We start from the raw sequence: 17,216 nt of genomic DNA, 5'->3' as shown, positions 1-17,216 counted from the left end.
CCGTTTTGAAACCAAATTGGGTGAGTATAATTTGGGTGGGGGGGGTCGGGCGTTGCTAAAACATCATTTAGGCCTACTCGTTAAATTTACCAATCGTCACTCCTAACGTCTCAACCCAACAGCCAATCAGATGCAGCATAGGGCGGGTCTTTTTTCTATTCCGCGACACTGCCAAGCTGACAGCTGACCACGTGAGGACGGTAAAAGACTGCAGAACGAGCTTCCCGTCGGAAAGCAAGCCTGATGTAAGTCAGAAGTAAACTAGCTTACAATGTTAACTGTCCTGTGAGATACAGCAATGTTGCTGAGTTTAGAACTTCTCCCGCTCTTATTAACCAGTAATGTTAGCTAAGCTTATTGTTCAGAGCAGTGGCAGCAACCTGGATGTAATGTGTTATTTACACTGGGGACATGTCCCCATCACTTTTTGAAAGCGTTTGTGAAAAATAGCATGCAACACGAAATGGCAAAGAACCAATGAAAGTGCTTTAAGAAAGGTTCATTTGCATTTTTAAGTAAGAATAAACCACTTATAAAATGACCCCAAAAGGTGCAGCACCAATCAGTAACTTTAACAACTTCTTGTCACAGAACTTTTTGGCCAAATTTTAAGTTCTCTCCCTGTGGACATGACAAAAGAGGAGGGAAGACTAAATCATGCCCGCATGTGTGCTAATTCAGCAGGGATGACATTACATGAGGAAAGTGGATTTCATAGGTGTCATTTACACTGGAGACGCTGGGGACATGTCCCCACCACTTGAAATGGCTGATTTTTTTTTTGAAAGCATTTGCTAAAGGTTTTCTGAAAATTAGCTTGCAACAAGAAATTTTAAATAAAAAAAATTATATGAGAAAGGTTTACTTGCACAATAGAAAAACTTGAAATGCAATGTTAATATAGAAGGAACAGATCTGCCTTGTCCAAAAAAAGTAACTTGGGCTAAAACAACAAGCTGCTGATTACTGCATTATATTCGAATTGTCACAGCCACATGAATTTGTTTCCCGTCATATAAATTAAGACATTTCCACCATAAATTGGTGCAGAAAATGTCTCTTGAATGCATGTCCCCACCACTTTTCAACACAAAGTGACGCCCTTGGTTGATCTACAGGAGAAACGTGAAACAAGACAGACTGAGAGCTGCACTGCATTAGATTCTGTACTACTTACAGATTTTGAATTGTCACCTGCCACCTGAATTTTGTGCTTCCCTTTACATAAATAAAAACATTTTCATCATAAGTTGATGTAGGGCAGAAAGGCAGAAAATGAAATGTCACCAGAATGCAGGAAATTAAGTGTTTAATGCTCAAAATTTTCTGGGGGAGGACTCCCATGCCCCCCCCCAACTCATATATTTCAGCTTTGATGATTTCTATACTTTTCATTTAAATACTGTTAATTTATCTTCACATCTCGTTCTTGTGACACCAGTATGGTGCATCGCCACATCTCGTAAGCCAAGTGTATCGTCACACCCCTAATCTGAGCCCTTTTGTCCCACTATTTTTCAACACAAAGTGACGCCCTTGCGTGTCTGTATCTTTCTCTTGTTGCCGTTAGATGAATGCACGTTATCTATACAACATGTAAGCTTAAAGAAAGACCCCTCTTACACTGTCTCTGTATGTTTCTTGGCTTTAGCATCATTCTCACCTTTTTTACCCCTGACCAGTTTGCATGCCTGAATTTTTTTCTTCTCCAGTCAACAACTTGAAACAGAAGTATGTGTTCGCTTCACATACTTTGATGTGCAATGTGAAGGTGTACAGCTTTAAAGAATTTGTTTGATATTTTGGGAAATTAGCTCAACAGCTTTTTATTGGTCAAACTTTAGATGAGAAAACTGATACCACTCATATCATGTAAATATAAAGCTTCAGCCAGCAGCCAGTTAGTTTAACATCAAGGCTGGAAACAGGGCAACATCTAGCCTGCCTCCATCCAAAGGTAACACACTCCTACCAAGCTCTCAGACACTTTAGCATGTAGTAACTGGAAAATCACAAGTGTTATTGATAATATTAAAAGGGTGAGATAGTTGTGCATGTTGCCTCACTGGTTTATAGAGAGACTTAAAGGAATTGAGCCATCGGTAATAACATTTATATCACATTTATATTATATTGTTACTTTTGGGCAGAGCCAGGCCAGCTGTTTCCAGTCTTTATGCTAAGCTAAGCTAGCAGGCTGCTAATTCCAACTACATATTTACCACAAAGACATGAAAATAGTCAATCTTCTCATCTAATTCTCAGCAAGATAGAAAATAAGATGTATAATATTTTCAAAAATGTCAAAGTGTCACTTAAGTTCTTTTAAGTGACAAACAGGACTGCATTTGCATTTAATTATAATTTTAGTTTTAGACTAATCTAAAAAACCTTTATAACTATAAAGTGCTAAAACTATGCTCAAATGCTCATCATCAAGAACAAGTCCAAATTAATTTCCTCACATTGCTGTCTAATTCTGTAGGTTTACACCATAGACTGGTTTACACTTACAAGGAATTTGCTTTGGTGACTTGGTGCACAACAATAAACACATTATATAAATAAAAAAATATGAAATTGTCAAGATATACAAAATATAAGATAATAATAAAGACTGTGCAATATGGCAGTTATTTATCATCAGATTTGAAAAAAACCCCAAAGTACTCAAAGTTTCTAATGAAATGAAAAATAGAAAAGAAGCATCTCTGAACCTGGCACATTGCACATATTTGTTGATAATTGTTAGTCGTATTGTTATTTTTATTTCTTTATATTGTCAATTTATATATTTATGCACACAACATCCTCTTCCATTGCAATACGTCTGCACAACATAAACCAGAGTAATGCACATGTAAATATCTGCCACGTTGTTCTTTCCCTGCAAATAGTTGTATTATTTTTCTCTATTCTTCTATTCTTCTTATATAACTGGCATTTGTTTATTCCATATTTATATATTTCTGCATCTTTTTATGTCATCTGTATGTCTGTCTGCGTGTAGCACCTTATCACCAAAGCAAATTCCTTGTATGTGTAAAACACTACTTGGCAATAAAGCTCCTTCTGATTCTGATTAATGTTTGTGAGGGTATAAAGAATTTCACTTGATAACAACAAATAAGAAAAGAGCACAAAACAATATATCATCAAATTTGAAAATTGGTTCATATTGCCATCTGCAGTCCTGCATTTTCTGCCTCAGTCCAGCCACCAGAGCCCTTTGCACTTAAGTCTAATCTGAGGCTCTCCCCTCAGAGCTGTCCTCCTGCAGCACTGCATCGCTGTTGCACTTCCCCCCTCACTGACGTCACACCTGACATCTCGTGCAGGGGGCGTGTCCTACAGAAATCCCAAGCCAGGCTCAGACTTAGCTGCAGCTCTGCGAGAGGGGAGAGGCAGGGAGGGAGGAAGAGTTTGAACGCACACTGCAGAGGGAGTGCAGCTATGGGGAATGTGCAAGAGAAACCCCCGGGCAGCGGAGGAGGAGGGGGTGGTAGATCGGATCAGGCCACAGCAGGGAGCGGGACGAGAAGCCGTGAAAAGCCACCGACTCACGGAGCTCCACAGAGGGAGGTGGCCAATGGCACTCAGAGAGACAACAACACTACTGGTGGACAAGAGGAGCGCGGCAGCCCTGCAGTGGACACAAGTTACCTGGACGCCCCTGCTGGGGCCCTTCCTCCTCACCTGGCCCGGCTCAAGAATGAAGGGAACAACCTCTTCAAACATGGCCAGTTTGGTGACGCCATAGAGAAGTACACACAGGCCATTGATGGATGTGCTGAAGCAGGTGAGGGAGACATGAACAGTTTGTGTGTTTTTATGGAGAATTCGGTGGTCAGTATTTCATCCGAGGAGAAACACCTGTGGTGACTAGACAAATTTCGATTGCAAGATATATTCTACTCTTACACAATTCTAGGTTGTTAAACTTGACACACACAATATACAGTTGCATAGCACACTAGAGCTTATGTCAAAGTAAATTACACTAAGGAGTAGGGCTTATTTTCACAATTACTTTTTTAATTGTTTGGTCTTTAAAATATCAGAATATAGTGAAATGCTAAGGCACAAGCTGACACATGCAAATAGCTTATTTTTTCTGACCAACAGCCCAACACCCAAATAAATTAAGTTTACTATTAGAGAAATTGCAGAAATTCACCTTTGAGGCGATCTGAATCTGAATTTTTTGCTTAAAAAAATTTGACAAATTATTTTAACTCTAGTAAGGAGGCACACGGTCAAAACTTGAACGATAATGTTGCACTCACTGTGCTTTTTGATGAAGGCGAGTCTTCAAAAGCAACTTCTGATCGACAACAAGTCACTAATGTAGAAACAGCAACAGATCGGTGGCACAGAGATACACAGAAAGCGTATTTTAGCATCCGTGTACTCACCCTTGTCACGATATCAGATACAAGTTGACTCAAGAGTGCCATTTGGCTCCACAGAGTATCCCGTTTCAATTTTGAATGCATTATACTCATGCTTGTGATGCAGCACAATTTCCTCTATTTACCAAATAACCATATATTATTATTTAAATTCGCGTAGAGTATGAGTGCAGGTCGGTTTTCAAATCTGTCGCCTGTGTGGATTAGTGAACGAGAAATTGCAAGTTTTTTAGTTTTAACACCCAGAAACTGCAGCTAAGATGTGAGGCGTCATTGGTGATTTGTGGATGCAGTGCAGTGTTGGCGCAAGACAACACCACTGACCGTAGTTGTGTGCTAGTGTTTGGGGCTTTTAGGTGAGATTGAATGTCATGCTGCACCTCAAAGAGCACTCCGCCAACTTTTACTCCCGTAGCTGGCAAGAGGGATCGCTTTTTCTGCAGCACTGGAGACAGGCTCAAAAATATTAGACTAGACTTCAAATCATAGCAGACTTAACAGAGAAACTCTCATAGGGAAGCTCTGAAAACGAAGTATGACTGTGCCTTATTTTAAAATTGTTTTAAATCACAAATGCAGAGGAGTTTTAGACAAATGATTCAGTGATGGGCACTGAAGCAGCAAATAATGACTGATGCTGTGCTGGCGGTTGTAAAACTGCAGGGGAGGCACAGAGGAGAAAAGACAGAGTAGAAAATGACCCTACCAGAGGGACACAACAATTTGTCTACAATTCACCCCCTCAGCATCTCTGGACAGTCTGCACATGATTCATTGAGCTGTGTCTGTCATCCCTGTTTCTCTTTGGTCTGCACCTCTCCAGACAAAGGCCACAAAGGCCGTTAAGTTCTTGATATGAAGCACTAGCCTGTCCACACACCTGTGTGTCATACTGAGATCAAAGATGATTGGAGTGTCCTTCCAGTGTCTGGTCTTTCAGATAAGTGTGTTGTGGTTGTTGCCCTGCAGGCATCGATAGCGCAGAAGACCTGTGTATTCTCTACTCCAACAGAGCGGCCTGTAACCTGAAGGTTGGAAACAGCACGGACTGCATTCAGGACTGCACCAAGTACGTTAACATTAAGTGTCAGCTCTGAGCATGTGTGTTTTCTGGCTGCGTGTGATCATTTGTGCTCATTTATGTGTCCATTTCAGTGTAGCTTCTGTCAGATTTAAAAGAGTACTCCACCGATGTAGGATTGCACTCCTGTAACATTGTCAGGTTCACGATGGACAGCTGAAAAAAACACAGAACCAGATTGTCTTTTTTTTTATTTCACAAATTCTTCCTCCTTGACAAAACCTGGCGCCTACACTACCCACATTGCAAATACAGTTATGTGGGAGATTTGGGTGTGTTATGCCATTATCGGCTAATGTAGCCTCGATCTTGGGGCTGGCACTCAAGTGGAGACAAGGATTGGGCTACAGACTTCTGGTAAGCTCACTTCTTTCTAATTCCACACTCCCAGGTGTGTTTCATTTTCAAACTTGCAGTCTTCAGACCCAACTGATGCCGACCCAAGTGGCATTACTTCAGGGAATTTGTTAGATTTCGTGCAGCTCCCTTTGCAGCCACTAGAGTATAATTGGTAGTAGTTTCCAGCACTTGTAAACAGACTTTGATGTCTAATATCGGTGGAGTTGCCCTTTTAAGATGGTATTTTGTTGCTAAGTTACATTTATAATATTTCTTGTATGAGGTGAAGTTAAACTGGCAGTGAGTGTCTTGGTTTGCTGCTTTTGGTGGCAGATATTATGTCATGTCAGCTTCTCCATCAGCCTTGTTGTTTTTATTCATTTTTTTAATTTTAGTAAAAAGAAGAGTGTTTGTAGTGTCAGGAGGCTGCAGGAATCTCTTTGTCTAATATTCATGCGTTTATGAATGGAGTGCTACAGATCAGTCCAGTTAAACCTGTGACACAGTGGGCAGGTGTGGACAGTTTGATCCTCTGTCTCTGCATCTCTCTGATCCTCTTAGGGCTTTGGAGCTGCAGCCCTACTCCTTGAAACCCCTGTTGCGCAGAGCTATGGCCTATGAGTCACTGGAGCGCTACAGGAAGGCCTACGTGGATTATAAGACCGTCCTGCAGATAGACACCGGGGTGCAGGCAGCTCACGATAGGGTCCACAGGTCAGCTGACATAAGAAACTGTAGCTACTTGATGTGGCTTCATTTTAATGATATTTGTGTTTAAACATTAGACACCATTCCTTTTATGGCTTCATAGCATCAAATAGAAACACTCAGGTGTTCCCCCAGCATGCCATGCAGTATATTTGGTATCTTTGGCTCTGTGGGTTTAAACAACGCCTTCATTTAATGAGGGTTGAACAGCTAAGTACTCATGTGCCATCAAGGCCTGAGAGTTTGGACATTTTCATCAAACACTGAAGAGTCCACTGACTAGCTCCTCTTGAAATCAGCTGCTGTAGTATTTGGTTGAGATGACAGGTCATGTTAGAGAACCACTGGTCCATATGACAGACTGAAAGCAGACAGGCCTGAAGGCCATGTGTAACTGGCCTAGTGTAGTTAAGGCAACACATTTCAGCACCACAGAGAGTTCCTATTCTGTCAGTGTTGAGGGGAGACAAGCAGAGTGTCCCAAATCCATACTATATACTAACTACATACAGTTAGTATACAAGAAGTCAACATACTTCCCATTTTATTCTAAATTAGACTACAATTACCTGTTCTTTTCCAAGTCAAAATGTCTGCTGTGGGGGGGGGGAAGCTTATTGACATCTAATTGAATCCCTTGATAGGTTTGTTGCACTGCAAAAACAGGACAACTGTGGATTATGGGGACCTCAGCAAACTCTCAACAAAGCTTTTGAACCTGTAATGAGGTCTAATGAGTCAGACTGAAAACACCTGTGTGGGTGTGCAATGTCTTTGACATTAAACAAGAAGACATTGGATTATTTTCAGTGAATGTAACGGGTAAATGTTATGTTTTTATCTTTTGGAGAAAAATAATTGGTATTAAACTGTCCCAACTATTAGTTCCTCTACGGTTTAGTTTCCTGTTAGCATCGTAGAGGAGCCCATGAACCCTGTAGTGTTCGCAGGATCAATCTAGCTATTTACAAAACACTTTTTGTGCTCGTACTGCACGTTGTACTCTCCGTGTCTCCTGCTAGGATCACCAAGATGCTTATTGAGCAGGACGGACCTGGCTGGAGGGAGAACCTCCCAGAGATTCCGAACGTCCCTCAGTCTATCCAGCAGCAAAACCGAGAGAAACCAGTCAGCGTCGAAGTGGCTCAAGCCCGAGCTGCCAGGGCTGCACAGGAAGAAGGTCAGTGAAGTCACTTCCTCTTAGCTTAGTGAGCGTGTTAAGTTAACTACAGATTTGTACAAATGTGCTAAGGGTTTATAACCACCATTTCTTTTTTTGACAAAATTGTTTATGGTCTCTTATGGCCTAATGACTTGTGGCTGGTTATGGTGGGTTTGAAATTATTCATGGAGGCGTAAGGCAGCAGCAGAAGTCGGACAGTGAGAATCAGTGTGTCAATGCTGAGCTGTGGTGAAGGCACTCCTACTGAGAGAGTGTGTGTGTGTGTGCGTGTGTCTGGTTGGGTGGGTCATCAATAATGCAGAGATGAAGGCGATCTACAGAGTGTAGTGCTGCTGTAATGGAACAATCCAGGTCAGGTTTCCTGTAGGCTGCTTCAGCTCCACACAGACCAGAAGGCTCCACATGTATCATATATTCAAATATATTTCAGTACACGCTGTGTAGTAAATACAGTATTAAAACACATGCATGCACTAGCAAATAAATTGCTTTATTTGTATGCACTGCATAAAATTTCCATATGCAGGATTTACAGATACAGATAAAGCATCCGACCTGTACGGACATTCACATACATAAACACTGAATGACTATAGCACCTAAACAGAACGGAGCTAATCTCAGAATAGCACATTGCTGTTGCTGGGGAAACTGATGGAAGTAGTTCAGCTTGTTGTCAGTGTTTAACACCTCTTGTATTAGTAAATTCCTGTTTTGTCACAGAAATGTGCATGTACATGTTATAATTTTAAAACACCATTGACATACCAACTACTTTAGTTCTGACCAAGGACTCCAAGTCAGTAGTTTGATGATCAGCCATTTTGTTTCACTACACTATAAAGAAATGTGGGCAATGATTCAGTGTGGATCCAGCAACCAATAAGTCAGTACATGTTGTGTTGTAATTAAGACACACAAACGATTGCACATCCTCAGCTGGAGACTCTTACGGTTACATTTTTATTACCATCACTTTCCTCCAACTGTACAGCTAACCAGTTGTCTAAATACAGTGAAGTTGTGCCTGTTCAAGAGGGAATATTGACAATCATTCTGGAAAAGTCGGATTCATCACTAAATGAGTCCTGGAATGTGTTGAACACAGACATAAGGCTTCTGTTCAGAAGATTTAAAAACAATAAATAAACTAGATATGTTTGCATTTTGTTTTGTTTTTCAGTTTGTTTGAAATTTAAATTGAAGAAAATCCACTTACTGGAGATGTGTTCATTTATTAACTCAACATTTAAGCTTGAAATTACAACCTGGAGCTGTATTTTTTTTTCATTTTTATAAAATGACACCAAAGGAAGGACCTGCGTTTGTTTGCGCATCCCACTCTGCTGTGAAAAGCTCATTTGTATTGTAATGTGACTGTGCTTTCAATAGCCACAGGACAAGTTAATTAGGTACTATACTGTGGTTAAGCTGTTGCTGATGTTGATATTAAAAATGCTCTTATTCTCCTGGCGCTTGCGAGTATTCTTCTTCTCCCATCGGAGAAAAAGAGCTTAAGCTGCCTGCAGATGATTAAACAGGCTCATTAACATTACAGATTAATAACAGATATGTTACTTTTGTTAGTATTAAATGACATTACCAACACCAGGATGTACAACTATTTCTGGTTTTATTTTATTATAGAATTTTTTTTATTTATGTATTTATTTTTAATTCTGAGTTAAAGGAAATACATACATACTGAGTAAGTGTTATTATTATTAATATTATTATTATTATTATTAAATTTGCAGGATCCAGAAACCGGGGTTCCCTTGTACTTGTGGGGTCCGACAGCTTTGTGGGGACCAAAATGCTGGACCCCACAAGTTTAAAGGGCTGTTAGAGGGTTAAGATTTGGTTTTAGGGGGTAGGGGTGGAGTTAAGCTGATGATACAAGGGGCAACTTTTTGAGCAATGTTGCTGGGCAATCTTGCTAGAGGCAAGTCCGACTATGTTTTGAACAGATAGCGGCGGTGCGGGGCGGGTGGCGGAGTGGTGGGGGAAGGGGATTACGGTAGTAATCTTTACTCATTACCATTGACGGCAACGTTGCCCTGCACGATTGCTCGAAAAGTTGCTCCGTGTATCATCAGCTTTAAGGTTAGGCATGTAGTTGTGATGGTTAGGGTAAGGAATAGGGTATGTCAGTAATGTCTGCGGGTATGTTTAAGTGCCTGTGTGTGTGGCTTCCTCAGCACAACAGAGAGCTCAGTAAGCAGGAGCTGGTCCATTCAGACTGCTGCTGACGGGCTGATGGATTTATTGAGCGCCCCAGAAAACGTTTGTGTGCTAAACTGATGGTAAAAGCTTCTTGAAGGACAAACAGTATTCAATATGGTCTCTCGTGACATGTGGAACATATCCATAACCTCAGTTGACACTTAAGTAATTTTTAAGGTTGTTTTGTTTTCTTGCTTTCGATACTAACAGTTTTTTCTTTCACCTGTTCCAGTGTTGAATTGTTTTGCTAAATTGCATATTTCTATCAACAGTGAGAAGAAAAGAGGCCCGCTTTACTTTACTGAAACGAGAAGGCAACGATCTGGTCAAGAAAGGCCTCTTCCAGGAGGCTCTGGAGAAGTACAGTGAATGTCTGACCCTCAAACCTGACGAATGTGCTCTCTACACGAACAGGTGGGCATGAAACTGAATCATGTGTTTTAGATGCACAGGTAGACACTGTGCTGTACATACAACATGGAGAAAAGCTGTCTATTATTATTATTATTTTTAAAAGCACTTATTCGATGGTATAGACACAGGGACTGTCCCAGAGCTTAGGATGTAACAATGCTGATTTTAACATTGGCTGATGATCTCCTTTTAAGGACAGTATAATAGGAAAAACAGTAGAGGGCACTACATGATCATCTGCAGGCCAACTGCAGTCTATTAGCTCTTTTATCATTGTCAAAAACAAACACATTCTTGCTTATGAGAATGAAGGAAGCCACATTCAATTTTGAAACAGACAGTATCATTGGCTGACTTCTAGACTGGAGACTTTGTGTGTAGTTGAGATCTGGATGTAGTTTCAGATTTATCAGCTGTAGGCTCAGGAGGCTAAGGAGTAGATCTTGCTAACATTAACATCTAAACTGAGGGACAATTTGACACTAGGTAAATTTATTTATTTGTAATGGACTATATACATTATTAAACATAAATGTTGAACTTTGCCAGTGTTAGCTTAATGCTAATTTCTCTCCTGCAGTCCCTGCAAAATAAAAAGAAGCTGACAGCCTTGTCATTGTATGCAAATCAATATCAAGATTTAATGAATGTCTTCCGCAGCCTGAAGTAGCGAGTTGAATAGTGAATGGGATGTGAGATAAGTTCAGAGGGGCAGTGCACCTCCTGCAGCTTGTATGTTATAGTCACTATCCTGTGGTGGATGTGGTGGCACTGAGGGACTACACTCAGGGTTGTAAATAATTGTTGTAATGAGCCTGCTAACACGGTGCAGCAAACTGTAATTGTTATGGTTAATTCATTTTAGATACAGGCTGATACTATGTAACCAGCGCATTCATTTGGTGAACAGACTGAGACTACTTAGTAGGTGTCCATTATCAGGAATTAATGGACACTCAGAATCAATTATTCACCAAGACCATGGTATAAATAACCATATACCCTAAAACATGCGTCAAATACAGATGAGACAGGCAGATGAGATGCCCTGATACTGGTAGTGTTTGTTTTATTTATTGGGCCATACCAGGCTAACCTCCAATCCCTAACTTTCATTACCAGTATCATTACCATTACCTGTAGCAGTATCCTGAATGGCAGAAATGGAAATGCTGTTTTCTCTGACTCCTATCTTCTTTTTAGAGCCATTTGCCTCCTGAAACTGAATCACTTTGAAGAGGCCAAACAGGACTGTGACTCTGCACTGCAGATGGAGCCGGGAAACAAGAAAGCCTTCTACAGACGAGCTCTGGCTTACAAGGGTTTACAGGTGCCATAAACACACACATTCATTCTATTGAAGCAGTTAGATTAAAAGGGTTTGTGCATCTATTTACTGATAATACTTTCCCCCCGCGGTATTTTTTGTTTCAATGTGTGTGAATATCTGTGTATGACCCCCAAATGTAGGACTACCTGTCGGCCAGCAGTGACCTCCAGGAAGTCCTCCAGCTGGACCCGAATGTACGCGAGGCCGAGCAAGAGCTTGAGGTGGTGACAGGCTTGCTGAGACAGAGCCTGATGGACAGCAATGTACACACTCCAAGGGTAAAATATTGTGTAGATGCACACAAGCAAACCTTCAAGAAGTAATTCAGTTATTCTTGAAAACAGGGAACTGGTTTGAAATTTGAAAAAGATAAAACTTAATTTCTTTCAAAAACTAAATACATACTTTTGAAAAGCTCTTTTTGTTGTTGAAACAACCTCTCAGTGTAATTTTGTGTATGAATTTTTCAGATCGGTATTAGTTTTTTTCCACACCAAAGATTGTGTACTATTTATAATTAGTTCAGCAGATATGTCATTCACCTAAACTGTTTTTCCTATTTAATAAGTCTTAAAACAAATGTATGTATGTCTGTATAGATAATATAATGTGAACTACATATTGAATTTATTGAACACCTGTTTTAGAAACCAAGATCAACGCGTTTTGTTTACTTAGCCAAAAAACTGACTGTGTTGATGTTACATATAAGGAAAAGAAAAAAATACAAATTTGGTTATTTAAAATGACCATTGAACAAGTCAAAATTTTAACTCATAAGATACAAGAAACATATATATTAAGGATTTAGCATATAAGTGAATTTTCAGGAGAAAATGCTAAATTGCTAAAAGCACAAAGTCACTTATTTACATATCAACTTATTTGTGTGTTGTTTGAAAATCAAACGCTAAAGAGAAACAATAATATCACTGATAATATAGTGGAAGGCACTTACACAAAAACAAAAAACCACAGAGAGGCTGACTTTTGCTAATTTCCTCCAGGTTTGATGTTTGTTTGTGGTGCAATGTGGAGGCCGAGGAATGAAACGGGCACATACTGTACTATAGCCGTGATGGACGAAAAGGACTTTTAAAGCCATCAACTGTTGTGAGGAAGACCTGTAAAAAAAGAAAGAAAAGGAATGACTGGCATTAACTCCTGGGACGGGCTTCCTTGGACGACCAGCTCTCTTTCAGCTCTGCACCATCCCGCAACGTGAGCAAAACCACACCTTAACTCCTGAGTACACAACCTTACATAATGGGCAGCTTAAAAAGGCTAATGTAAAGGTACTCATGACCTGCTTGCACTAGAAATCATTCACATTATGAGGTAACATACTGTTTATACAGATGTGTGTAACAGGCGTAACATGGGGAAAGCAAGAGTGGATTATGTGTGCCTTATTGAGAATTTTCTACCATAGTTAAGATGAAATACGCCAAGATTATACAATTAAACTGTAGTGTACGTGGAGGTAAGGAGTTTAAAAAGGTCCAGATGTTATTATGGGGGACAATCTTTATGTATACAGGATTTCAGCTTTTTTTTCAGCTCATTGTTTACATGTATTATCATTACAGCTGCTACGTATTAAAAAACACAAGCCAACAACTTACTATAAAACTACAATTTCTACAGCTAAAGACCCAGCTATAGAAATGAGATGTTATGACCTTAAATTATGCTATAATTTAAGATTGTCAAGATGATTTTCCAATTACACTTTCCCTAATACTCCTGAGCTTAGTATTTCAGTCATTTTTAATTAGAGATTGTCACATCAGTGGTTTAGTAAACATTCAGCTACAGGATTCATAATCATGTACTGTAGGCTTATTATAGGTCTCAGGTTCAATCTTGAATGTAACCAAGGTGACTGTGTGTGTGAATAGGTGTACAGTATTTATGTTTGGAAAGTCTTATCAAAATACTAAACAGTTCTATTAATGCATCCTTGGTGACTTTTTCCATAATTAGGAACCCTTCCCGCTGCAACAAGGAGCTAGGCGAGGACGTCCGTTTTCACCCTTTGTATGTGTTCTGTTCATAGAAACCTCTCAAAGCCTCTATTCAACAAAAATCTAATATACTAAACAGACTTAAAAAGACAGTCAGAGCACAAGAAAAGTTATCAGCAGGGTGACAGTTTATATGACCCCAAGCAGTCCGGGCAGATCAACTAATACAGTTCAGTGTCTGGCTTAAGTATCTTAACAAATAAAATATTTGGATGCTGAAAGTTTGAAAACTTAATGTTAAAGTTTTACCCACATTTTCTCACAGTCAATGACAACTTTAAAGGTTGAACAAACTCCTCATCTCATTATTTTCCAGAATATTAGCCCACCCTCAGACTGGTTTAACTTCATAAGATCTTGAAGTGTATATGAAGACTTTTGGCCCATATTTTTAAAGCCCTACAGCTATCTTCCACAGGTTTTCTCCCCTAATTTGCCTAATTAGAGCTCTCCTCAGGTCTGTGTGGATGTGTCATTAAAAGCCACCTGACTGGGACGGACAAATTGAGACTTATGTCATTCTTAGTAGTAGGCTGAGTTTTGTGACTTCAGTTAACTTTAACAGGAGCAGAGGTCTAATTACCCAAAATAATATCTGGCAACACCTGTGTGGGTTGTGCAGGGCATTTAAATCTTTCTTTTCAATCTCCCATACCTATGCTTTTTAAATATCCCACATTAGCCCTATAGCACACAAAAATTGTAAATCTTTGTATAGCACAATGTGCCACGACTTTTATTTCTTTCATACTTTGAGGTAATAATGTCTTAATAAACTTTGTCTAATCTTATTTAACCTATCACCCCACCTCCTGTATTGTCTAATTAAAAGCATAAATATCTCAACTAAATGAAAACACTTGATAGGAGGCTTGAAGTGTTGCATCATGGAATGTAAGCGCATGTACTGTATGTAAATAGTTTGAATGTAAATAATAAACTGCTATGTGGATGCTTTAATGAGCCTTTGTTTCTGCATAAACACGATTACAAGTGTGAACTGAATGTGAAACGAGGAAATCAACAAAAATGCTGGATTATTAAAACTGGACTGTTGATTTGCAGGCGTCCAGTCACTTGGCATGTTATTAAAAACTTATGCCGCACCTGTTAAAGCTGAACTGCTCAGATGTCAAACAGTTAAAGTGCAAACCACCGCACTGCAGAAAACCATCATTTACAGGTCAAAACAGAGACAATAAGCTTGATAAAGAATTTTATTGTTTAAGGATATGCATTTACATACACATTATAAAGCAAATAAGTAGGGAGTGTGTGTGTGTATATACATACATACATACATACATACATACATACATACATACATACATACATACATACATACATACATACATACATACATACATACATACATACATACATACATACACTTCAAAATAGCATACGCTTCTTTTCACCAAGTTAGAAAATAGACCTGTCTTCAAATAATAATATAAAACTCACAGGAATTTGACAGGCATTTTTAACAGAAGGCGCATCAGCAGGGTGGGAATATCCTGCAGCTGGAGGCTTTTGAGGTGCATCAAAACTCTTTTTGTCGACACCACAGCTTCTCTGATGAGACTCTTCACTCCCAGACAGCTCATTCTGAGATTAGCTGGTTGACATCCCAGCAGAGGAATCTGTGGTCCGACTGAAAACTCACAGCAGCTGCTGAACACAGCATTTGATACTCAAAATGCTGAACGCTTCGGATAAAGAGGGTTTTTATTGCCAACAGGAGCAGGCCGACAACACAGGTGAACTGACTTTGGCTACTTTAAGGAAACTGATTTAAACCACCTCCCCAAAATCAAGTTTAAGCCAATGTTGTATTGTCATGGCTTTTCTGATTGACTTTCTAGCATTAGCACTCAGGGGAGGGCGAGAAACGTTATTTACAATCAGGTTCCATGCATTTCACAAGGCAAATATAACTGCTTCGTGGTTTTTATGTTTATCATTTGAAGACATACAGAAAGAGGAAATGAAAATAAAATAAAAACACCATACAAAAGGATTCCCCCCTCCAAAAAGGCACTGTGGGTCCAACAAATATAAAATTATTTGCATTATTTGCAAGGATTTAAGAAAACAACTTAAAACACATAGTTAAAGTACACCTAAAGCTCTGAATCAAAACTTATATTTTGATGTGGATATTACTGAGGATCAAAAATGTAACACTATTATCATCGTACATTCACTACTGAATATTTAAAATCAGTGAAAGATCAAGCAGTTTCTCATCACACCTTTAAGTATATCAGAGCTTTTTGGCTTATGTTCAATAATTATTCAAAAGATTCATTTTCTTATTGCAAATATATTGTTTGGTTGACTTCTAGTTTTAGTGACTGATTACTAAAACAAGCCCCATCATAGTAAGAGATGCTACGGTTTCAAATGAAAAACATGGGCTTTTCTGCTACGTTTACAAGAAATAACTTACAATTCCCTTTCTTTAACATATCTCTCTTAATTCCATGATATACTAAAAACTGCAATGTAACCACAAACTGTTTTTTTAACCAGTGCAGACAGGTGCTTGTGGAGATTAATTCAAGATGGCAACAGTCTTAAATGCAAAATAAAATACAAAAAAGCAGGAGAACGGTTTCAGTCGCTATCAACACAGTTACCGCCAGATTATACTAAAAACTTGGACCCAACACAGGGCTTCAACATTAAAACAAACTTTCCCAAAATGGAAAATAAAAATAAGCAAAGACAAAGAACAAAAAACATTTTAAACAAATGCAATAATAATCATTTTACTTATAGATGATTATGGAAAAATAAAATTTGCTACAGTATGGACTGGCCCCTCTTAGGTTCAACAATCCTTAAGCGGTGGTGTTTCTCATGCCATTTTAAGAAGTGACAGAATTAACTGGTGGCACAGCGGTGGACCACAGTGATGACACATCCATCCCTGATTCATGCAAACCCAGAAGAAAACCAGATTTTTGCCAGATGTCAGGCTTTTAAATAGCAGCTCAATATACTACTGAAAAGAATACCGGACATTTTACTTGCCCCTATCCAGCTTCATCAGTTCTGCTTTTTGCAAGGATCAGGAAAAGGGTGTAAGAACTGCTTCGAACTTGGATTCAGAAAATCATTCAGGGGGCAGACTTTGCAGATCATCATAATAGCTGGATGGGCCTTCTGCAGTTATCTCAGCACCCTGATAACATACTTTACACCTGTCCATATACATCGACCTCTACCTACTATAGGCCTTGCTGCCTCCATTGACGCTTCAACAGGCTGAAACATCTGCTTCACACGTCTGCTTGTTCTTTCACTGAACAACAGAAACCACCAATCTGCTCAGACTGTACTGTGCCCCTCTTTACTTTATTCACCAATCTCTCTCCAACTGGGACGTCAACCCTCTCTCAACTGTATAGCCTGACATTCGCATAATATTCCTGCCTCTGCAGCAGATAGAAATATAATTAGACTTACACTTGACCACCAGCAAGATGTG

The 17,216-nt window shown here is 39.4% G+C and overlaps 1 protein-coding gene across 3 annotated transcripts; it reads left to right on the top strand.

Moving 5' to 3' along the window:
• Window positions 1-133: 133 nt before the first annotated feature.
• spag1a (sperm associated antigen 1a) lies at window positions 134-14,680 on the top strand. Of its 3 annotated transcripts, XR_006826548.1 has the most exons (10): window positions 134-245; window positions 3,339-3,799; window positions 5,382-5,481; window positions 6,394-6,546; window positions 7,563-7,720; window positions 10,222-10,363; window positions 11,567-11,693; window positions 11,834-11,971; window positions 12,701-12,914; window positions 13,680-14,680. XR_006826548.1 is itself a non-coding variant. In XM_046059696.1 (9 exons), coding segments are annotated over exons 1-9 (1,287 nt in total). In that variant the 5' UTR covers window positions 134-243; the 3' UTR covers window positions 12,707-14,680. The 3 variants fall into 3 exon arrangements, 2 of the variants coding, with proteins under 2 accessions (XP_045915652.1, XP_045915653.1); XM_046059696.1 differs by having other exon boundaries at window positions 12,701-14,680; XM_046059697.1 differs by having other exon boundaries at window positions 152-245; window positions 3,265-3,799; window positions 12,701-14,680.
• Window positions 14,681-17,216: the final 2,536 nt, after the last annotated feature.

The sequence above is a fragment of the Micropterus dolomieu genome, linkage group LG09 (assembly GCF_021292245.1).
Source record: "Micropterus dolomieu isolate WLL.071019.BEF.003 ecotype Adirondacks linkage group LG09, ASM2129224v1, whole genome shotgun sequence".
Classification (NCBI taxonomy): Eukaryota; Metazoa; Chordata; class Actinopteri; order Centrarchiformes; family Centrarchidae; genus Micropterus; species Micropterus dolomieu.
Note: the sequence above shows the minus strand (reverse complement) of the source record. Positions and strands in the feature narration are given on the sequence as shown.